At 55.8% G+C, this 20543-nt stretch overlaps 1 protein-coding gene, 1 long non-coding RNA gene and 1 other non-coding gene across 3 annotated transcripts; 2 read left to right on the top strand and 1 right to left on the bottom strand.

Annotated features, from left to right (window-relative positions):
- Positions 1-868: 868 nt before the first annotated feature.
- LOC103819876 (uncharacterized) lies at positions 869-4134 on the top strand. Its single transcript, XR_624961.4, has 5 exons — positions 869-973; positions 1591-1670; positions 2711-2798; positions 3764-3890; positions 4052-4134. It is a non-coding gene; the product is annotated as an uncharacterized LOC103819876 (long non-coding RNA).
- On the top strand, positions 1446-1521 carry LOC115484702 (small nucleolar RNA R38). The gene has a single exon (XR_003945409.1). It is a non-coding gene; the product is annotated as a small nucleolar RNA R38 (small nucleolar RNA).
- Positions 4135-5185: 1051 nt separating the features above from the next.
- ST6GALNAC2 (ST6 N-acetylgalactosaminide alpha-2,6-sialyltransferase 2) lies at positions 5186-15398 on the bottom strand. Its single transcript, XM_009094475.4, has 10 exons — positions 15082-15398; positions 10043-10135; positions 9866-9923; positions 9067-9241; positions 7944-8109; positions 7722-7860; positions 7461-7564; positions 7225-7308; positions 6562-6661; positions 5186-6373 (listed from the first exon to the last, which is right to left on the bottom strand). The coding sequence occupies exons 1-10, from the start codon at positions 15204-15206 to the stop codon at positions 6206-6208; spliced, it is 1212 nt and encodes a 403-aa protein (XP_009092723.1). The 5' UTR covers positions 15207-15398; the 3' UTR covers positions 5186-6205.
- Positions 15399-20543: the final 5145 nt, after the last annotated feature.

Here is a 20543-nt window from a genome sequence, read left to right on the forward strand (position 1 = left end):
TGAAATATATACAGTATAGTACAGTATAATAAAGTAATTAATTCACTTTCTGATATCAATAGAATCAGATGTATCATTCTCTCCCCTTTGTGGGAGTCGCCTTTGATTTACAATAGTTGACTTTTTGAAAGAAACTTTAAGAAACAGCATGGGCCCTTCTGGAGAGCAAAGGCAATGTGGGAATTTGGGTGAGCACACCTCTGACCCAGGGCACCAGGAATCCTGACATTGCAGGGGTGGCACTGGGGCTGGCATCTGTACTCAGACTTGGCTGCTTTCACACTCTGGTTTGTTGTCTCTCCATTCCCACTCACTCGAGTTCTTTATCACAAGGATGGATAAGCCTTTGGGGCAAGAATGCAGATGTTAGCAGTTCTTATGTTTCTTCTCTTCGGTTCTGTTTGCAATTTGTTAATGTTCACACAGACTTCATATATGAGCTAAATACAATCATCCATAGTTTCATATATGTTATAATTTCATTTATAGTTTCATGTATAAGCTAAATAGGATCCTGTGGATTTCATGTCAGGTTTTAACAGCAAAGGACAATCAAAGCACGTCCTGGAATCACTGCACATTCAAAGCGTGACACATACATTTACCAACTAATCTCTGACTAATCTCCGATTTCCAGCTAATTAGCCCCTTCCTCCATGAGCTAATGCATGTTCAGCCTTTTGAAGCATTTGTCCGACTAAGAACAATTATACCTGTCTCCCTAATGAGCAGGAGACATGAAGAATTAATAAATAATTAGTAAATACCATTAAGGACTGGGATGTGGGGGGCCAGGAGCGCTCTTTACTCCTGAGGGACGGGACTACACTTCCCGTCAGTCCCCGCGCCCCTCAGGGGGCCGGACTACAGTTCCCATGCGCCGTCACGGACCGGGACTACACTTCCCATGAGCCTCCGCGGCCGCCCCTCTCCTCGCGGTGTCTGAGCCAGCATGGCGGCGGGGCTGCGTGTGGTGAGTGGGCCCGGCCGTCATCGGCCGCCATCCGCGGGCACGGCGGCCTGGAGGGGCGCGGGGACGGCGGGACGGTGCGCGGGGAGCTCCCGTACGCTGCCGGAACCGCCCGAAGGGCTGCAGTGAGGGCTCGAGGGCTGCAGGGGGCGGCGTGATAGTGGCCCCCTCTCCCCTCCGTGGTGGACGGAGAGAGCGAGGCCGGGGGCACTGGGCCCGGCGGGCTCCAGCCCTGCCGTGACGGGGCTGCGCCAGGAACCGCGGGCTGGCCCGAGCCATGCTCAGCGTTTTATGGGCAGCGGGTTCGGCTCAGCCGGAGCCGTCTCCCCGCACCCCGAGGCGGGGTTCAGCGGGCCGGGGTGCCGCGTGTTACCCGCAGGCGTCGGTGCTACCCGGGTAAGGAGCGTGACAGCCACGAGGGCAAGAGCAGATCTGCTATTTGGGATGGTCCTCTACTCTTTAGCTGTTCTGGAAGCTGAGCTAGTGATGATAAAAGTTATCCCTGTCTGAATTTGATCTTTCTTCTGTGGAAGTGTAACTCTGAGGCTCAGTGTTGGAGACACTAAGGTAAAGGAATGATTTGGTACCCGAACTAACACTGTCCCCTTTCTCGGTTTCAGAGCATGACACCGTGTCGGGAAGGGGTAAAAACCCTCGCCTGGCTGGGGAGCTGATTTACCCACAGTGCACCTTTACAGTGGTGAGAAACAGCAGCATCTGTCTTGGCATAGTCTGGTTTTCTTTTTCTCCCCTAGGGGGGTTATGGAAGAAAGTCTCACTCTGCTGTCTCAAATTATACCCTCCTGCATTCCTGGGAGGGCATATAAAAGCCCAACAGCCTGATGAATGTAATTAAGCCAGTAAAGGCTGTAGCTTTGTCACAGCTGCCACCTGAGCGTGCTGCCCTTTGCTGGCACGGAGCACAAGCTGAAAAGCAGCATGGGTTGAATGGGAATTTTACTGGTGTTTGTGCCCAGCAGAGCACCTGCTTGTCAGCGTGGTCAGAGATGAGCCAGAGTAACAGGATGAGAGGTAGGAGGGATTGGATGACAGCCCATTATGGAGACACTTGACACAGCTCATCTCATAACTGTATCTGTCACAAAAATAGACCTAGTGACAGAATAATTGCTCTTTTTGCCTACCTGGAGGTGCTCTGGGACAGTTTCAAACTTGCATCAGGTTGCTGGGGGTGGGGAGGTTCAGCTCACCTGCCCAAAAGGCTCATCCTGTGGAGGACACACCCTGAGGAATCTTTCACCTGAGGGCATGTGGCTGTCCTAGGTCTGATGAATGCTTTTCTTAAGATAAACCCATAGACCAATGACACCATGGATGGATGGGTTATTCTTGTGTGCAGGGAACAAGTTGGGCTGGGAGGTTTCTGGAAGATGAGGAGAATGTCAGGTTGAAACATCTTAAAGGGTCCAAACCACCAATGACTCAGGGCTGGTGGGGTTTTTCCCTAAGCAAGGATTTAAACAGCATCCACCTCCCAAAGTTTCTTGTCTGTGAATGAGACAGCCCGCTGGCAAACATTCTCCTTTTTATCTTGAGGGACACATTTCTGCTCTGCTAAGTTTGTGAGACAAAAGCTGCCTGTCGTTGAATGGAGAATTTCTGTCTAATTCTTGCTCTGTGATCTAGTGCTGATTTTTTTTCTCAGAAGAGGTGGGGAAAAGAGAGCTGACTTTATTTAAAGTGCTTTTGCTAACAGTGTTCATTGCAACTTGTATTTAGGAGGAAATGGTCCTGCAGAATCCTGGGGCTGCTGTTGCCCAAAGACATCTTTGGCCAGAGGGCAGCTGCTATGTTTGGCTTCAGGCTGGTAAGAGAATTGCATTCTTCAGTATTGTGTGTTGTTTGTTTTTAATTCATTAATTACATGCCAGGCCTGCAGGCACATTGAGTCACCTGGTGAGCCTAATCTCTGAAGGTTTACCAGGAGAAATCCCAGGGAGAACAGCTGTGTGTCTGTACTGTGTGTGGTTTTGGGGAGCATGAGGGGTTTGTGTAGCCAGGGCTGGGACAGACACTGAGCCTGTGATGTGCTGTTATCCCTGTCTGACAGTCATCTTGAGGAGGAAAGTTTCCACTGAGGCTCAAAAACTTCCCTTAGTGGGTCCCTGCCCTTTACAAAGAGTCCTCAGGTGTGAGTGGCACCCGTGTGACAGAATCTGTCCCCTGTTCTGCCACCCTGGGCCGTGTGACAGCAGCCAGGTGCAGTCCCAGGCACCGCTGCAGAGCTGCTGTTGTCATAGCACAGTTTAGAGCTGCAAAGAGCTTTCAAGTTCCTTGCGCAAACAGTGACAAGTTGAAGGGCAGATAAGAAATGCATTTTTTATCTTCCCTGATGTACAGTCACTGAACACACAGGCTGGAACAGCACTTTGTCTTGGGCAGCTGACAGCTGCCTTATGCTAAATGATTTTATGCTTTATTGAACAGAATTTGGTTTTGTTTGCAGAAGGTCAATAACAGCTTCTGACAGGCCAGCAGAGCTGGTGACAGGGAGTGTCATTAGGACTGTGAAAGGGGAGGGAGTGGCACCACAAATCAGGCATTTGGGTGCTCTTACAGCACAGCTCTCCTAGACAGCATCAGACACTGGGACAAGCACCTGGATCTTTTGACTTCCAAGGTGTAACAGGGAATAGAAAGTGGAGAGGCAGCCTGATAATAAATGGGACAAGTAAAAGCTACTCAGTGCTTTGAGATCAGAAGGGCAGGAATTGTTTCAGAATGGACTTTTTTAGGAAAACAGTTACAGCCTTGGTTTGTGGTTTCTCACAGATCTAGAAGGAAGATTGTTCTGGACTGGATGTCACAAATGACTGCTGATATGTCATGTAAAATGGCCACCTGTGTGTAGCCACAGGCTCCTCCTCACTGCTCAGTCGTTGCTGCAGCCACACCATGGGTAAGGGACCACTAAACCCAAAAAGGATTTGGGTGCTAGTGCCATTGGCCTGGGTGGGAGCAAGGTTTTGTCTCCCGAGTCCTGTACTCCAGATTAAATTGTGCAAATCAGGAACTTTTCAGCTGCCCTGATACTATTGTTTTTTGGGTTTTTTTCACCAGGACCTGATCTGCTGTTGGCTGGAGGAAAAAGTCGTTCCCTGCTTTTTGCTGTTTCAGAATAAAATAAGTTGTGGAAAATCTTACGAATCGAAGTTGGGTTTTATTTGGTTATTTCTGTAAAGGTTGGAGTCCATGCTCTTAAAAGTGTTTTCTAACTGTAATGATTCTGATTCTTCTTGGACAGAAATGGTTTTGTGCAGGTATGAAGGATTTTGGATTAAAACCCTTCCTGAAATCGCTGTTGTGAGCTTACCCTTCATAGCAAACCTGATAACACAAAGACTGCAGTGTCTGCAGATTCTGTCCCAGAAGTAATTAATGGGAACAGTGTGACAAAACTAACTTATGGCTAAGGTCTGGTTCTTGTGGTGTGCTTAGGAATACAGCCATGAATAAGTCCTTAAAATGGAGTTAACTCCAGCTCCACCCTTGGCTGGGAATGTCCCTTTTTGAGAGGAAAGGAAGGTGCTTGTTGTGGTTCCCAGTGTTTGGTTCCTGATGTGCCTGTGAGCTCCAGGCAGGATGACAGCACCATCCTGCTCATCTTGCCCTGTGTGTCACAGTGCTGCTGATGTCACCTGAGGCTTGGCCAGAGCTGGTTTGAGGAGGTTTCAGAGTGTCTTGGCCAGGAGATGCGAGGATCAGACTCATTCATGTCACGAAAGGTTTTGCTGAGTGTTTGGGAACACAAAACAGGCCTGACAGGCTGCTGTAGTACCAGTGTAAGGTGTCTCTGATGGGAACAAAGGTTAATTTGAGACGTGGGAACACAAGATGGGCCCCAGGCTAGAGATTACATCTGGAACAGGCTTGGAGCCTAACCTGAGTCTGAACCAGCTGGAAGCAGCCTGCTGGAGCTTCAGGGGGTTTAGAGGTTTCCTGGCTCAGGGCCAGGGTATCTTTTGCCATCTCTGTACACCAACTTTGTACAGCAAATAGCATTCCAAGTGGAAGAGGGCTGTGCTCAGAGCTTATAGTCTTGAGTCTCCATGATTTAAACTAGTTTCCATCCCTATCTGCCTCTGGAGCTGTTCCCCTGTTGAAGTCTCTACTTCCTGTTACTGCTCCTCTGCTGTGGGAGGTGGGGGGGGGGGTCTCACCCCACCCAGTTCATCAAAACAACAAAAACAGGTGTTAGGGAAAACAATCATTCAACATTTATGTAATTACACAAAGTGGGAAAGTGTATTGGATTACACTGCTCCGTCTCCAGCCCCCCCCAGCTGGAGAAGCCTCCCCAGGTGGGTCTCCCTGAGCAGTGCTGGTGGATAAGGGACAGCTGAAGGGTTCAGGACCCTCCCCTCCCTTGGAGTTTGGGGAAGGAAATTAGGAGTGACCATCACTTTGACCCACCTGGTGTGGGGCTGCCTCTTAGAGGCAGCACGGAGTCCCTGTGCAAGAAAAGGCTGACAAAGCCAGTGCCACACACACATGGCTGAGGCCAGTGTCACCTCTGAGCTCCTCAGAGCCTGGAGTGTTCCTGGTGTCCTGGCTGAGCTGCTGCGACCCTCCTTGTAGCTGATGGCTTTTGAGCCCCTTCCTTGTCAGAAAACACCAGACCTCAAAAAGGGGACAGTGACAGGGCCCACTGTGTCTGTCCTGCTCTCTGTGCCATTGACCAGGGAGGCAAACAGATCCTTCTGGAACTTGGCACACATCCACACACAGCTGGCTGGAGCTGGGACTTCGCAGTCTTTCTGGAGAGAGGTGTTCTCTAGACCTGTCACCTCTTGTCACCTGAGCTCCAGTGCAAGGATTTATCCTGCCTGCTGTGGTCCCACCATGGTGATGAACATCTAGGGTGAAGGGCATTTTCCAGCATCCTCTTCCAGCATCACCCTGCCCCTCCTGTGCTCCACAGGGGCCACTGCTGCCCCAAAGCCACATTCATGGGGCTGGCAGGGCACAGCCACGTGCTGTGGTGCTTCTGGCTGCCCCAAAGGCTGTGTTCAATCACACTGAGCCCTGAGGAGATGCACCAGCACCAGCTTCCCCGTTATCCTCACATCACTGCTGGCTGTGGTGCAGCAAGCCTGCTCCGTGGACTGGCTGGCCAGCTGGGGAGAGCCCTCAGGAGGGAGAAGGTGACCCTCAGGAGAAAGGAGAAGAGCCTCAAGAGTCCTCGGACTTGGCCCTGTGGGCGACCTCCCAGGCTCAGCGCTGGTAGAGGGTGATGATCCCTGCGCGGTGCAGGCTCCTCCATAGCGCTGCCTCCAGCATCATGTCGTGGTTGGCATAAAACACCAGAGGTTTCTTCTCCACCTCGTAGTAGTGGTCTGAGAACTGCTCGTAGTTGGCTGTGATGAACCCGTAGGCACTGACCTGTGGGGAAGGAGGTGGGGCAGACAGAGGAAGGGTCAAGGCTTTACCTCGGGTGGTCCATCACCACCAGCAGTCCCTTCAGGGACAGGGGACATGTAGGACAGCCACCAGGATACACTGGAGCCCCACAGCAGTCAAAGGGGGGATTCCCTTCTCCCCAGGGGGACAGTGGCCCAGTGGCCCCTTACCTGGTCGCAGGTGTGGAGCGCGGTGAGGAGCATGAGGGCGCCGGTGCTGGGCATGTACAGGGAGCTGTACTGGGTGTTGAGGAGCTCTGACCGCAGGAACCTGGCAGGGACACGGTGGCTGTGGGGATGGCACAGCCCTGCAGCCCCCAGACCCACAGCCCCCCAGCCCTCTCCAGTCACACCAGGGCCCAGTGAGGAAGGAGCACTGAGTGAAAGCCTGAAAGGGCTCAGGTGGGCTCTCTGGTGGCTGCTCTCATTTGCTCAGAGGTTGGTAAAAGGCACCTCTCTGCTGTTTGGAGCCACCCCAACCTGGGCACCTGCTTACATGAAAGGCAGGAAAAGACCATCCTGTTGGGACCTACCTTTGCTCCTGTTAGACTGGGACAAAATGTAATTTGTTGTGGGGAATGGGAGTAAGGGGAGCATGGGGAAGCATAAGAGGGGATGTGAGCTGTGCTGCAGTGAATGCCAGAATGGCAGGGGAGAGATGTCTGCCTTGTGGGCAAACAGCAGGGCAGGGTTGGTTACAGTGTCTGTGGGAGATTGGGACTGCACTTTGATACTGGGCAGCTACTGGTCTGTACTGAGCAGAGAGGGAGGGAGGTGGTCTGAGCCCAGCCCAGAGCAGACCCAGACAGCAGCCACAGTGCTCATCACCCTCACCTTGCTGTCAGGTACTGCAGGAAATCAGGATGCAGCAGCTTGAACTTTTCGGCAGATGCCTTCAGTCCAAAATACTTCTGTGGGCTGCAGCAAGGCAAGGAGAAGGGCAGAACTTTGTCATGGAAGTCCTGGAACTCCTTGGAGGTTTATCCCAGGAGGGACAGATGTGGGGAGAGGACAGGTGAGTCCTGCCTGCATCACTGAAGATGCTGGGGGGATCTTGGGGAGCTACTCACTCATCCCCCTTGTCCGAGCCGTCGGGCACTGGGCTGCCCTGGATGGCTGATTTCAGCATGATGTAGTCCCGGATATCCGAGGGGATGAAGATGTACTTCAGGTCCTGCAGCAGGGGCACAGACAGGGCACTTGGAGGGGGGGTAGGGACACGGCCCACGCTTGCAGGCGAGGACTGAGGGCTCCCAAGATGGGGAGAAGAAGCAAACCCAGCCTGAAGGGACAACTTGATTCAAGTCACCAACAAGTTCTCAGGGTCTCACCTTGCCCTGGGGGATCTGGGTGAAGCCGTACTCCTCGTAGGAGATGAGGGAGTTCTTCATGGTGTTCACCGTGAAGCCGTAGAAGGAGACCTTGGTGCCGACGTCCTCCTCGAAGCCCTTGATCACGGCACCGTTGAGCCTGCAGGAAAAGCAGAGCACACATGTCCAGGGCTGGCATCTCCCAGCACCCATGGCCCCATCCTGCCTGGGATTCAGCCTCACCTGAAGACCAGGTCGTGGCTGTCGATGGCCTTGCCCTGCCGCGAGCCGTTGAGGATGCCGCCGTTGCCCACCACGGCACAGCGGACACAGCCCCCGGAGAAGGCGGCCCTGTCGAAGAGCTGCCGGTTGGCCGAGGCGTTGAGGAGCTGCAGGGTGCTGCCCACCACTGGAATGGAGCAGGATGGGACCAGTCAGCAGGGAAAAGGTGTGTGCCAACCCATGTAAGCATGTGCAAGAGCTGCAACAGCACAGCCAGGAGAAGCACACAAGAAAACTCACACCACCCTCATGCAGGAGAGAGGTCTGCAGGTGAGATATGGGGGCACCAGATAGATCCATCACTCCCAGCTTGGTGTAACCTCCTCATATCTCTTATCTCCCCATGCTCCTAACCGTGCTACAAACAGTGGCCACCCAAGGCTGTGCAAGGCACTGGGATGCATTCAGATATCTCCAGCCCCAGCCCTGCAGATGCTGCTGCCTGTGCTGGCCACATCCCTTCCTGATGATGGCTCCTGTCAACACCAGCAGCACCCATAGCCCTGCCCAGGAGCAGATCCAAACCCATCTGCCACCCAAACCCTGCTCTGTGCCACTCTGGGGACATGGCATGACATGGGGGGACCCTGCACAGCCTAGCACCCTGCCTGGGGTCTGGAACTGGGAGCTGCAGCATCTCCCCAGGCGTAGATGGAAGGGCAGCACCAAGCCCAGCACCTTCCTTGCACCATCCCAATGCTCTGATGATGTCTCTGAAATGCCACTGGTTCTCTCCTGCTCGGCGTTCCCAGCACTTCCCAGCCCAGAGATTGAAGCTGGCAGCTGCCAGGGAAAACAGAGAGTGGGTTTGGGGTGGGAAGGGAAACAATCTCCATGTACAACAATGGAGCTGGTTGTCTGAGCTCCTCCAGCCCCAGTTAATAATCATGGACACACTGGAGCTTTTATTCATGGAAAATGTCACAAGATGCAGCCAGAGCCGCACCCTGTGCCTGGGAGGTGGGGTGGGAAGAGATCAACATTCCTGGCTCCTCTGCAGGGCTCCTTGCCTGTCCCACATCTCCAGTCCCTTCTGGGCTCCCCAGTCCCCTCAAGCTGCCCCACATCCCAGCGAGGTCTGTACCTGCGAGGGACAAGCCTTGCCAGCCATAGGGGACATGTCTTGTCTTCAGCCTGTTCCAGGTCTCCAGGGTGAAGTGCTGGTCCCACATGAGCACGGGGGTGTTGAAGTGGAAGATCTCCCGAAACTTGGGGTCTGCCTTTGCTCTGGCCATTACAGAGTAGAGGCAGGGGCTGGGCTGGGAGGGAGGAAGGAGGATCCCTGCTCAATCTCCAGCCTGGGTCTGCCTTCCCTGTGACACCTCCACCCCTCAGCAGGCCCTCAGCAAGGTGAGAACAAACCCAGGGACAGAAATGTTCCTTGTCCATCACAAGTTCTGCTGGGTGACCCAGGCAGAGCATTTCCTCATGCCTTGGTTTTGTGCTGCAAAACAGCCTTTGGCAGCCAGCTCAGTGGGGCTGGCAGAACCAGGGCTTACAGAGTCACCTGAGGCCATGAAAGATTCAGCACCTTCAGGTGTGGGCAACCCATTAAAGGGCTCTGCTCTGTGAGAACATAACAGTAACAGCTCCCCTCAGGGCCTGGGTCCATTCCCATGAGTCTCCAGCCTGGACTGCTTGCCCAGGAGTCACGGGGTTGGATGGGGGTGGTGATGCTGGCTCTAGCCTCCACACTGGGGAATGGCAGCAGGGAGACCTGGGGAGAATCACTTGTGTGGGTGGACAAGGTTGCTCCTCTGTAATCCTCTGCATCCCCTTCCAGAGGATGATGCTCCTCCTCAGCCTCCCCACTGAGCCCTTCAAGCAACAAACCCCAGCAGGGAGGGGCACCATGGACATTACTGTGCTGTGCTGATGATTACCTGCTTTCTGCTGGGCTCCGGCTCCTCCAGCTCAGCAGAGGGCTTGAAGGAATTCCCACTGGGATGGGGGAAACATATGGCAGAGTTAAAAATCCATTGCTCGGGAACTGGGGAAGCCCACAGGGCGAAAGGGCTTCCCAGTTCCTGCCAGGATGGCAGAGCATCTCCCCTCCTTACCTCTCCAAGCTGCCTCCAAGAGCCCACCTGTGGCTGCCAGCACCCTGCGGTGTCCCTGAGGGAGCCAGGACCAGTGGCCCTGGCTGCAGCAAGCTGGGAGAAGACAAGTGAGGGCTCAGCTGAGAAGGTGACACTGAGCATCCTGACATCCCCCACCTGTGAGAGACACAGGGCAGCACCACGAGCCCTCCATTTATCTCCTCTTCACTGCTGCCTCTGCCCACCCACACCCATCTGCAAGTGGAGAAATGAGGATTTGCAAAATACAGAGCTTGTGCAGCCACCATCTCCTGGTGGATCCCACCTCCAGGACTCCCATATACCAAAAACAACACCCAGTTCAGCCTGCAGCCTTGGGGAATCCTGCTGCGACCTCCCTGACTCTTCCCACCATTCCTAAGTCCCAAGAGGACTGGGCTGGAATAAACTGGACAGGCCAGCAGGACACATTTAGTTGTTCTGCTGGAGAAGGCATCTGCAACTGGGCTCTGGAGGTTCTCGGGGTGCATGGGACACCCTCTACCATGGGAGTGGCTGGGGCATGCCAATCCTTCATTAGCAGCAGGGGCTGCCCACCCTGAGCAACTTGGGGTGCCCTGAGCCCCACGGGGCCGGGCTGAGCTGACCCAGCCCCTGGGGGGCACTGGGGGTGGGCAGGCGAGCAGGAGGTGGGAGCCCACCGGAGGGGAACAGGCTCCCATTCATCCCCACACAGAAAGGCCCTTCAGAGCCCGGGCGGCAGGTGCTGCGGCCAGAAGGGGGCTATTGTGGAGGAGACAAGGGCTCCTTGTTACAGGATCTCTGCCTGGAGCCTGGGGACAGGTAAAGGCAGGTGGGGAGCAGAGCTCATCCTCCCCAGCCTTGCTGGCACAACGTGTCCTGGCACAGGAGCACAGTGGAAGTTGGGTTTCTGTCCCTGCCACGGCTCCTGTCAACACCAGCAGCACCCACAGCCCTGCCCAGGAGCAGATCCAAACCCGTCTGCCACCCAAACCCTGCTCTGTGCCACTCTGGGGACATGGGCATGACATGGGGGGACAGCCCAGCACCCTGCCTGAGGTCTGGAACTGGGGGCTGCAGAATGTCCCCAGGAAGGGCAGCACCAAGAATGTTTTGTTCCCAGCACCTTCCTTCCACCATCCCAGTGCTGCCAGCTCTGGGCAGGGCATGCTGAGGGTGCTGAGCCCCAACAGTGGAGCAGAGCAGCTTTGAAATCCAGCCTGTGTGTCTTGCCTTGGTGTCTCATAAGAAGTCAGGATCCCAGCAGGAGCAGGGCCCTGCGATGTCCCCATCACTCCAAACAGCCCAGGGGTCAGCACAGCAGGGCCCCCACCAGCTCATCCCTGAGGCCCCCACCAGCTCATCCTAAGACCAGCTGAGCAGGCAGAGAGAGGAGGGAGGAAAAATCCTCAAGAGGGTCCACCAAGATGGGACTGAACCCTCCCAGAGAGATGCAGAGCTGCAGCTTTCTGCAGGGCCTTTCTGGTGTTATCCTGCATCATCCAACTAATCCAAGCCCTTGGCTTGGAGGGGGCAGTGCAGGGTCTGCTCACAGCAAGGGCAATGCCATCAGAGGTTGTACCAGACCTGCTGGTTACACTGGAAGCTGCTCTTTCAGCCCTGGTACTGACAGCACATCCTCCAGGGCAAAGCTCTCCACACAAGTGTCCCACAGCTCTGCACCCCGAGTGGGCACAGCCCTGGTGAGCTGCCCTGGGCTGCAGGGAACTGCCCAGCCCCAGGGAGCTGCCCAGCCACCACCCAACAGATGGACCAGGGCCCAGGGAAACCTCCATGCTCCAACCCCGAGCTGGCTCCTGTGAAGCACTGAAGTCCCTGTGTGCAAAGCCCCTGGGTTGGCCACCCACCCATTTTCTGGCCACAGAAGTGCAGCCCCCACCAAACCCTGAGGCTGTTACCCTCACCCACCATGCCCAGCCTTGAGCTGCATCCAAGCAGCCTCTCCCAGCCCCACTACCTCCCCAGCCCTTCCCACCAGGTTCACAAGCCCCAGCTGCACATCTCTGCCCACCCAGCTCCACTCCAGCTCTCCAGCTCTCCTGCTCCTATTTCTTCCCTTTCCCTTCCCCGGCTCACCCAGCGCCTGCAGCACAAGGCAGAGCCCTGGGCAGTGGCAGTATGAGGATGCTGCACTACTTTCTGAGCTGCCAGGGATCTGGGGGAGTCCCAAGAGGCTCAGCCTGGCTGTGCCCAGGATGGAGGGAGGTGGGCAAAGGCAACCTGGCAGCTTGGCTCCTGCTGACCTTCCATGGGAGCTGGCCCCAGCCCCACCCATGGCCGGACACAGTGGGTGGCACCTGCTCATCGCTTCTCCCAGGCTTTGTGCTGAACTGATAAATCAGTGCCAGCACCTCCCTGCACTTGCTTGCCAGCTGTGGGTGCTGGAGCCAGCTCTCCAGCAGTGCTGCTGCCCAAACCCTGCTGGGAAGGGTGTGGGGCAGCCGGCCCCCCACCACACAGCATCTTGGCGGCGTGACGAGGAGCCAAGCGCTTTGACGTCATCTGCCAGGATGTGGTGAAGCACCTCGTGCTGCTTGGTTGACTCAGAAGATGACAATCCTGCCCAGGACCAACAGATGCACAATGGGGCTCTGGGAAGGAGTGGCTGTGGCTGCCCGGGCAGCGGCAGTGGCAGCAGCGCCAGCCAAGGCTGGGTGCGCTCCCTCACCACAGTGACATTCACAAATATGACGTTTCTGGTCCAAGGCCATCCCTCATTTCCGGAAGATAACGCTGTGTTTGAGTGTTGTGAGCACACACTCCAGCCTTACCTTCAGCAAATACTCCCAGGGCCCCAGAGAAACATTTGAGGGAGCCAAAACAGCAACAAGAACCTGCTCTTGCTCCATCTCACCGTGAAGGGCTGAGCTCCAGAAGCATCTTTCCCTGGTACAGAGCAGGAGTGGCACAGCAAGGATGGGCAGAGCTCTGGGCTCATCCCACGTGCCCTGAGAATAAAGCCACAAGTGCAGCCAGCAGCTCACCAGTGGGCTTTGGGAGAGATGGCCGGGCAGGGAGTGGGACAGGGCTGTGCCCACCTGAACCCCAGGGGATTTCACTCCCTCTATCCCAGCTCTGCAGGGAACAGAGTATTTGTCCACTTCCACGGGGCCACCAGCTTTGTGTGGGACTGCAGGGGGACTTGGCATTGCTGTGGGGGTCCTGGGGTGACCTGGTGCTGGCAGCAGCCACCATCCATCAGAGATCAGCTTCCTCCTCATCCCCTTCATCCCCCTGTACATCTGCATGGAGACATTGCTCACACAACCCTCCTGCTGCAACGGAATAACCTGCACCCCCGGGTGAGGACTCTGACCCTCCTGTCCCCACTGGCAGAGCAGAAATGAGTGCTCTGTTGATGGCACCTCAGCCTTGTGAAGTGGCCAGCCCAGTTCCAGCTCTGCACTCAGCCAGCAGGGCAGCACAGTTCCTCCAGGGACACAGCTCTGTTGGGACAAGCAGCACTCATGCAGTGCCCTGTTTCCCAAAGACAGGGAATTGAAGCAAACAAGCAGCACTCTGGTTTGGGTTTAGCTTTAGGGGTTGAATCAAAGCCAAGAGGAGAGTCCAGGAGGGCTTTGGAGCACAGGTCAGCTCTGTGTTACCTCCCCTTGGGCCCCTCTCTGGGGCTGGACAAGGGGAGGTCCCACCAGTCAGGGGCTGGAGTCTGGGCTGGCTTTCCAAGGAAGGTGACCTGGGGCAGCAGCAGGTCCAGGCAGGGTTAGCCTGTCATGTGGTGGGGGGAACCTGCTCCTTCCTTCCATCCCATGGGTTTTCTCCACACCCACAGACCCTGTGTCAGGGCATGGCTGGTTTCCATTCCCAGCTCCAGCGTGGGCCATGGGAATGTTCTGCTGCCCTCATGGGCCTGAGTTTCCCCTTCCGTGGACATCAAGCTCTTTGTGGGGAGCTGCTCACACCCCAGCTGTGACTGCCCCGAGCAGTTTTTGGTAATGCTGGCACTGCTGCACCCCTGGCACGGCGAGGGTGGAAAGAGTCAGCAGGCAGCCCGGGCTGCTGCAGATACTCCTGATCCGCCAGCCCGGCAGGACAGGGGACCTCTGCCTTTGGCACGGGGGCATCGGACAAGGAGAGCTCCCAGCTGGGAAAGAGAGAAGGTCTGAAGCCCAGGGCAGCTCAGCCGGCTGCACCCTCAGCAAATCCCGCTGCAAACCTCACCTTGTGGAGGACCGGCTCCGGTCCCACAGCATCCCCCGTTCCAGTTGAGCTCTGTCGCACCGATGGCACCCAAAGCGCCCAGGAGGAACTGGGGGACACCCACAGCGCCCTCCTGGCCCAGCGCCTGATGCTCACAGGCAGCTGGTCCCGCAACCCAAGCACCCGGCGGGGCTCCCCGGAGCAGCCCGGCACCCCCTGCGCTGGGCACGGGGGAGGCTCAAAGGGGCTCCGGGAGGTTTGGAGGATGCAGGGGAGGCAGACAAAGGGGGAGCTGCAAATTGCTGGAGTTTGGAAAACGCTGCAGCCCTGAGTTGGCGAGCAGTCCGGGGTATCCGAGACCGGGGCAGCCGTGCCCTGCCTCTGCAAAGGGGGGGTCAGTGCAGCTCCGTGGGGGCCATGGGAATGTTCTGCTCGCCCAGGACAATCAGCGGGCTCCGATCCCGCCCCAGCCCGGCGGGAACACGCGGCGGCTCCGGCCGGCAACGGGAGCGGGTTTGATCCCCTCCCTCGGCCATCCCTGCACTCAGCCCTGTCTTCTCTGCACCGTGATGCGCTGAACCCTTGGAGGGGCTGAACCCAGTGGAGCCTCCATGGCCTTGGGGTCCCGCTCTGGGCAGCGCTGGGCTCGGCTGGGGGCCGCGGGCAGGACCGGGTGCCCAGGACTCCTCAGAGCGGGGACAGAACCCGCTGCCAGCCCATTTTCCAAACCGGCCGGGAGCAGAGCTAAGATCACCCGCCCTAAGGAGCCCACGCCGGCACCCCGATTCCCCCTCCCATCCCAGAGCACGGGATTTACAGATCCCTGCCTTCCAGCCCTCTCCCATCCCCGTCCCCCTTACCTGGCTATGATCCTCGGGCTGCTGGGCGCCTCCACCGTAGCGTGATAGTGACTGTAGAGGAGCAGGGAGGATGTTAAACCCGCCAGGAGCAGAAGGCAGAGCCTTTTCCAGTGCGGGGATCCCATCCTGGGCGATTCAGCCACTGGAGCCGTGCAGGCGAGCGGGAGGTGGCAGCCAGCCCCGGGCACACAAACTTCCCGGCCCCTCTGCTCTCCCCGGACACCGCTGCGGGCTGGCTCCCTCCTGCCCCGGGTGCCCAGCCGCACTTTGCAGCAGGCTGGGATATTCCTCCGGAGCGGTGGGAGGGAGGGTGCAAGCCGGAGGGAGGAGGCACCAGGCTGACTGGTTCAGACTTGCTGAGAAAAAAAGCACTTTTGAGCTGCATTTTCTCCTAGCTGGGGATTAAACATTTACCCAGACCAGAAAGGAACTGAGATTTTGTTTTCTTTTTTCTTTTTATTTATTTTTTTTAACCTCCTTTTCATGCCACCCACCCGCTGCTCATGAGCAGGGGTTCCCCTTTTTGTAACTTTCTCGTCCGACTCAAACACCTGCGTGTTTGGGCTGCACCACAGGGACACCCGGCGGCCCCACGGTGCCACCCCGAGCATGTCCCCGGACGTTCTTCTTATTATTATTCTTATTTTGTGCTCCTTAAAAACTGCAGGCTCTGAAGTCGGGACCCCGACAGCAGCACCCTGTCGCAGCCACCCAGCAAACCCGCCAGGATGTGGGGGAACCCCACAAATGTGGGCGAAAAGGGGGGACACTGATGGGGTGCTGACATTAAAGAGGAGGGGGACACGGCTGGGGGGCTGCCCCCGGGTCCCGGCCACATTCTGGCTGAATGGATCGCCTGTATTTGCAGCAAACAAAACCTTTCAGGGCTTTGTGGCAAGCTAGACAAAGAGTTTGGGTTGGAGGAAAGGAGAAACGGGTTTGGGGGAAATTTTGCATGAATTATTTTGGTATTTTCGGAGAGGATGTGCTCCAGTTTCTTTTCTGAAAGAATATCTTGTGTTATTTTAGTTCAACTCTGAAAGAACCAGCCTGTGAACTAAAGGATATGCATACCAAAATGTTTGTTGCAGTGGGGGAAGGGACTCAGCAGGCAAACCAGCCTTTTCAGTTGAGCTGTAGGGATTTTGGGGGGTTGGATTTTTAGGAAGTCGCCAGACATGGGGAGCAGCACTTGGTGAGCCCTGCTCCATCCAAACCCTTTGCCCGTGGCTCCCTGAGCACTCATGTGTTGTCCAAGCTCTCACACACCTCCAGATCCTCCACAAATACCCTCTTTCATCAGTCAGCCCCAAAACCTGGGCCCAAACCCTGTTCCTGTCCCTGAGTCCCACTGTGCCTGCATTGTCCCCAACACTCCTTTATCCCCTCAGATCCAACCACTCCCTGCTTCCTTTCCAGCCTGCCCAGACAGGTTCAAAGGAAGATAAAAGCAAAGCACATTTTAACAGGAGCTGGCTTCAATCTCCACTTGCTTCCATTACTGCAGATCCTTCCATTGCCAGCCCTGGTCCTCTGGGAATTTTGGCTGTGTGGGGACGGCACCGTGTTGGCATCCACAAAGTGCCCAGGCTGTGGTGTGAACACGGGAGCAGCTCTGTGCCTGAGGCTGGCACTGGTTCACTGCTGGCCTTGTCCCCCAGGGAGAGAAGACCCTGGACCAGGGACACCACAAAGGGATTGTGGCCAGGCTGATTTTAAAGCAAACTTGCAGGGAACTCTCCCTGCTGCTGTGCAGGGGAGCTGTGGCAGGCAGGCAGGCTGGGCACAGGCTCATGGAAGGAAAAAAGAGCTGGAAGGACAGGACAGACCATGACCACTTGGACACACAGGGATGAGATGGAGCTTAAAGCCCAGCTGGAGCTAAAACTGAGGAAGGACAGGCAGGAAGAGGGGGTCACTCATACCCCAGTAGCAAAAGGCAGCTCAGAGAAATGGGGGTGCATCGATGGAGGGGTTTGATGCTTTTTGTCTCTACCACTAAAAGCTGCTCCCAGCCCTCAGGGTACAGGCATTTTCTGGAAGACTCAGAGCCAGCAGAGCATGGTTGAGTCTGGGGTCCTACTCAGAGTCCCCCAGCCTGGAGCCGTCCCCAGCCTGTGTGACCCAGGTCTGCCTTGCTCTGCCTTGCACATTGCTGGATGTGCTCCCTGCCATCCAGTGCCTTGGCTCACGTGCTCTTGACTCTGGCCCTTCGTTAGCCACAGCTAATTATTACCAACTGCTCGAGTCAGTAACAAGGGACACAGCAAGGCTTGGCTCCAGATGGATGACCAGTGGTCTGGTGGAAATGACCTGGGAAAAGTCAGGAATTTGCCATTTGGAAACATTTATGGCCCAATCATGCAAATGCTGGTGGAGTGGCAGCTTCAAGGGCTGGAGGAGCTGGTTTCTTCACATCTCACTGTTTCCATGATATATGGTTTTCTACTGTTGGTTTTATTTTCAGCGGGGTGAAAATGAGATGCACAGTTCTTCATCTGCTCTACTTGTTTTGAGCTACAATGCATTTTGGACTATGCCCCAAAATTAAGTGGTGCTTAATTTAGAAGTTAAATAAGTGTGAAAAACCTTTTAGGATGGTAGTTGCCAAATAAAGATTAGGAAAAGAACATAAAAGAAATTACAATGGAAACCAGCAAGTATCATTTTTAGCCTGGGCTTTTTATTCCAGTGATTACTTCTTGGAAACAGAGCCCAATCCCTCCCCGTGGCTAGAGAGCACAAGAGGAGAATAAACATATTTTGCACCAGCTGGCTGCCAGCCACAGGTTGGTGGAGGAAAATCTCATGGTCTTTGCCATGATGAACTGCGCAGGTGGGAGAATGAGATCTCCAAAAATCACCTGGAGGATTTATAAATCCAAATTCATTCGGTATGGGTCAGAGGTACATTGAAGAAAGTGCCAAAAACCTGCTCACGGAGCAGGTCCCTGAAACGCAGAGCTATGTCCCCCCGAGAACAGGGGCCATATGGCTGCTGAGGAGGCACGGCCGTGGCAGCATGAAAAATTCATCAGCAGATGTCCCGGGAGGTGACGCACGGCCCCTGCCTGCGGGGCGGGGAGGGCAGCGGGAGCGGCTCGGCCACAGCTCCCCTGCCTGGGGGAAACGGGGCCAGGCACGGCGCCCTGACACTCTCTGCTGGGCTTTGGGCTGGATTTGTAGGTGTTTCTGCAACCAAAGGCAGGAGAAGTGACAACACGGAGGGTGCCTGGAGATGGGAGTGACAGCAGGGTGACAGCAGGGTGACAGCAGGGCGGTGGCTGCGGGACCAGAGATGCTCAGGGCTGGGCTCTGCCCTCCTGCCCACACCCGCGGGCTGCAGGGGGGGAAAGGGGCTCGGGGTGCAGCAAAACTGCTCAGAGAAGGGCAAGGAAGCTGGTAAAGGAACACAAATGCTATGAGGAGAAGCTGAGGGAGCTGGAGTTGTTTAGCCTGGAGGAGAGGAGGCTCTATCACTCTCCACAAGCCCCTGACAGGAGAGTGTAGCCAGCCGGGGATCCATCTCTTCCCCCTGGCAACCAGTGATAGGATGAGAGGACATAGTCCTGTGCTAGGGGAGGTCTAGGTTGGACATTTGGAGGAATTTCTTCTCAGAAAGGGGTGTCAGGCATTGGAATGGGCTGCCCAGTGGAGTCTCTGTCCCTGAAGGGGTTTAAGGAAAGGCTGGATGTGGCACCCAGTGCCATGGTCTAGTTGGCAAGGGGGTGTTCAGTCAAAGGTTGCAATCAATGATGTCAGTCCTTTTCCAACCAAGGGGATTCTGTGACTCTGTGATCTTTGTGCCAGTGTGGCAGGATGTGGCACCCTATAGTTCCCTCCTGCCCTTCCCCAAAGCAGGAAGGCTCCTGGGGTAAGACACAGGCTGAGGTGGCAGGTTGGGACCTCATGAGCAGTGGCAGCCTGGCAGAGGAGCCCTGCTGCACCCCCTGGAGCTGTTTACCTGCAGGGCCCTGCTCCAGCACCTGGAGGTGAGCGCTCCTGGCAGGTCAGCCGTGCTTTTTCCACAACAAAGCCATGGGCTGCTCCTTTATCTTGTTCTCCCTCCCCTATTATCAATAGTTTTTCTGGTCCAACTGGATTTACCTGCTACCACATCCCCAAGAAAGGGAGAAGGTCCACACAGAGGAGGTGAGGAGGGGAAACCTCCCACCCTTTGCCCCCAAGGCCTGCCCAAACCTCTCAGCAACTGAGGAGCATTAACAGCACCTGCTGAGGCCCCAGCACAGAGCTTTTTGTGCTGACCTGGAGCAGGCACACAGCTCTGCCACACTCCCACAGCATCCCACCAGCCACAGAGGCTGCAGAGTAACACATCCAGAGGGAGCAAGTGCCTTGGAAAGCTGGGTGCTGTTATCCAGCTCTGTGCCTCTGCTCCCTCCCTGAGACAGGAGTGACAATGTGGATGTGCCACCATGGCATGAGGCTGCTTTGGAGCCATGTGTGGCACACACAGTGACTCCCTCCATCACCTGGTTGGGTTTGGGGTTGGCTGCCACCTTTAGAAGGTACCTCAAACCCCAGGACATGGTGCAGAGCCCACCTTGTCCCAGCTCCTGGTAAGGCCAAACCCAGAAAGGATCCAGAGAGGAGGGCTACACTGACCAGGGGCAGGGACCTGATGGGCTCTGCACCACTCACTTGTCCCCAGGATGCATCCCTGTCCCCCAGCATGCCTATGTCTGCTTCCTCCTGCTTCATCTGCAGTCAAGGAGCTGTGAGCACACAGCAGGACAGGGTGGTCTCTGCTCCTGCTCTACAGGTGAGCAGTCACACTGAAAGAGGGAAGAGGTAGAAATGAAGCAATAAATTTGAAGCCCTGCCAGGAAGGTGACACCAGGAGAGCTTCTGGGTGACAACTGGTTTTGGTTTCTACAATCTGCTGGGGAATATTTAAAGGCTGTTAACTCTTGAGGAACCCCAGGAGGAGTCTGGCACAGCTGTAATAACAGTTCATGGTACTCACCAAGTGCTTTTGAAAAAAGCAGGGCTGACAAAACAGTAACTTCTGGACATGCTGAAGTACATTATTCATCTATCCCCCAAATCCATGTCTCTGTTTAAATCCTGCAGCCCCCAGAGCTCCAGGCTGGCAGTGGGGAATCCCCTGGTCGCTGGCACTGGGTATTGTGTCCGTGCAGGAGGAGTGGCTGCACTTGAGCATCCCTCGGGATGTCAGACCTGATTCCACCGTCAGTCCCTCTGCTGGTGCTGCCTTCAGCTCCCTGCCATGCTGCAGGAGCAGAGGCCACGCCTTTGCACACACCTCCTGACTGCAGGGACCAAACCTCTGCTCCCCTCCGTGCGTCCCCTCACAGCCCAGGGAGCTGCAGGGCTGTGCCCAGCACCGACACGGTGGCACACCAGGATGTGCCAGCCCCGGCACAAGGACAGATCCCTGAACAGGAGCTGCCACCTGGTGGCACAGGGACAATCTTGAT

The sequence above is a fragment of the Serinus canaria genome, chromosome 18 (assembly GCF_022539315.1).
Source record: "Serinus canaria isolate serCan28SL12 chromosome 18, serCan2020, whole genome shotgun sequence".
Taxonomy (NCBI): Eukaryota; Metazoa; Chordata; class Aves; order Passeriformes; family Fringillidae; genus Serinus; species Serinus canaria.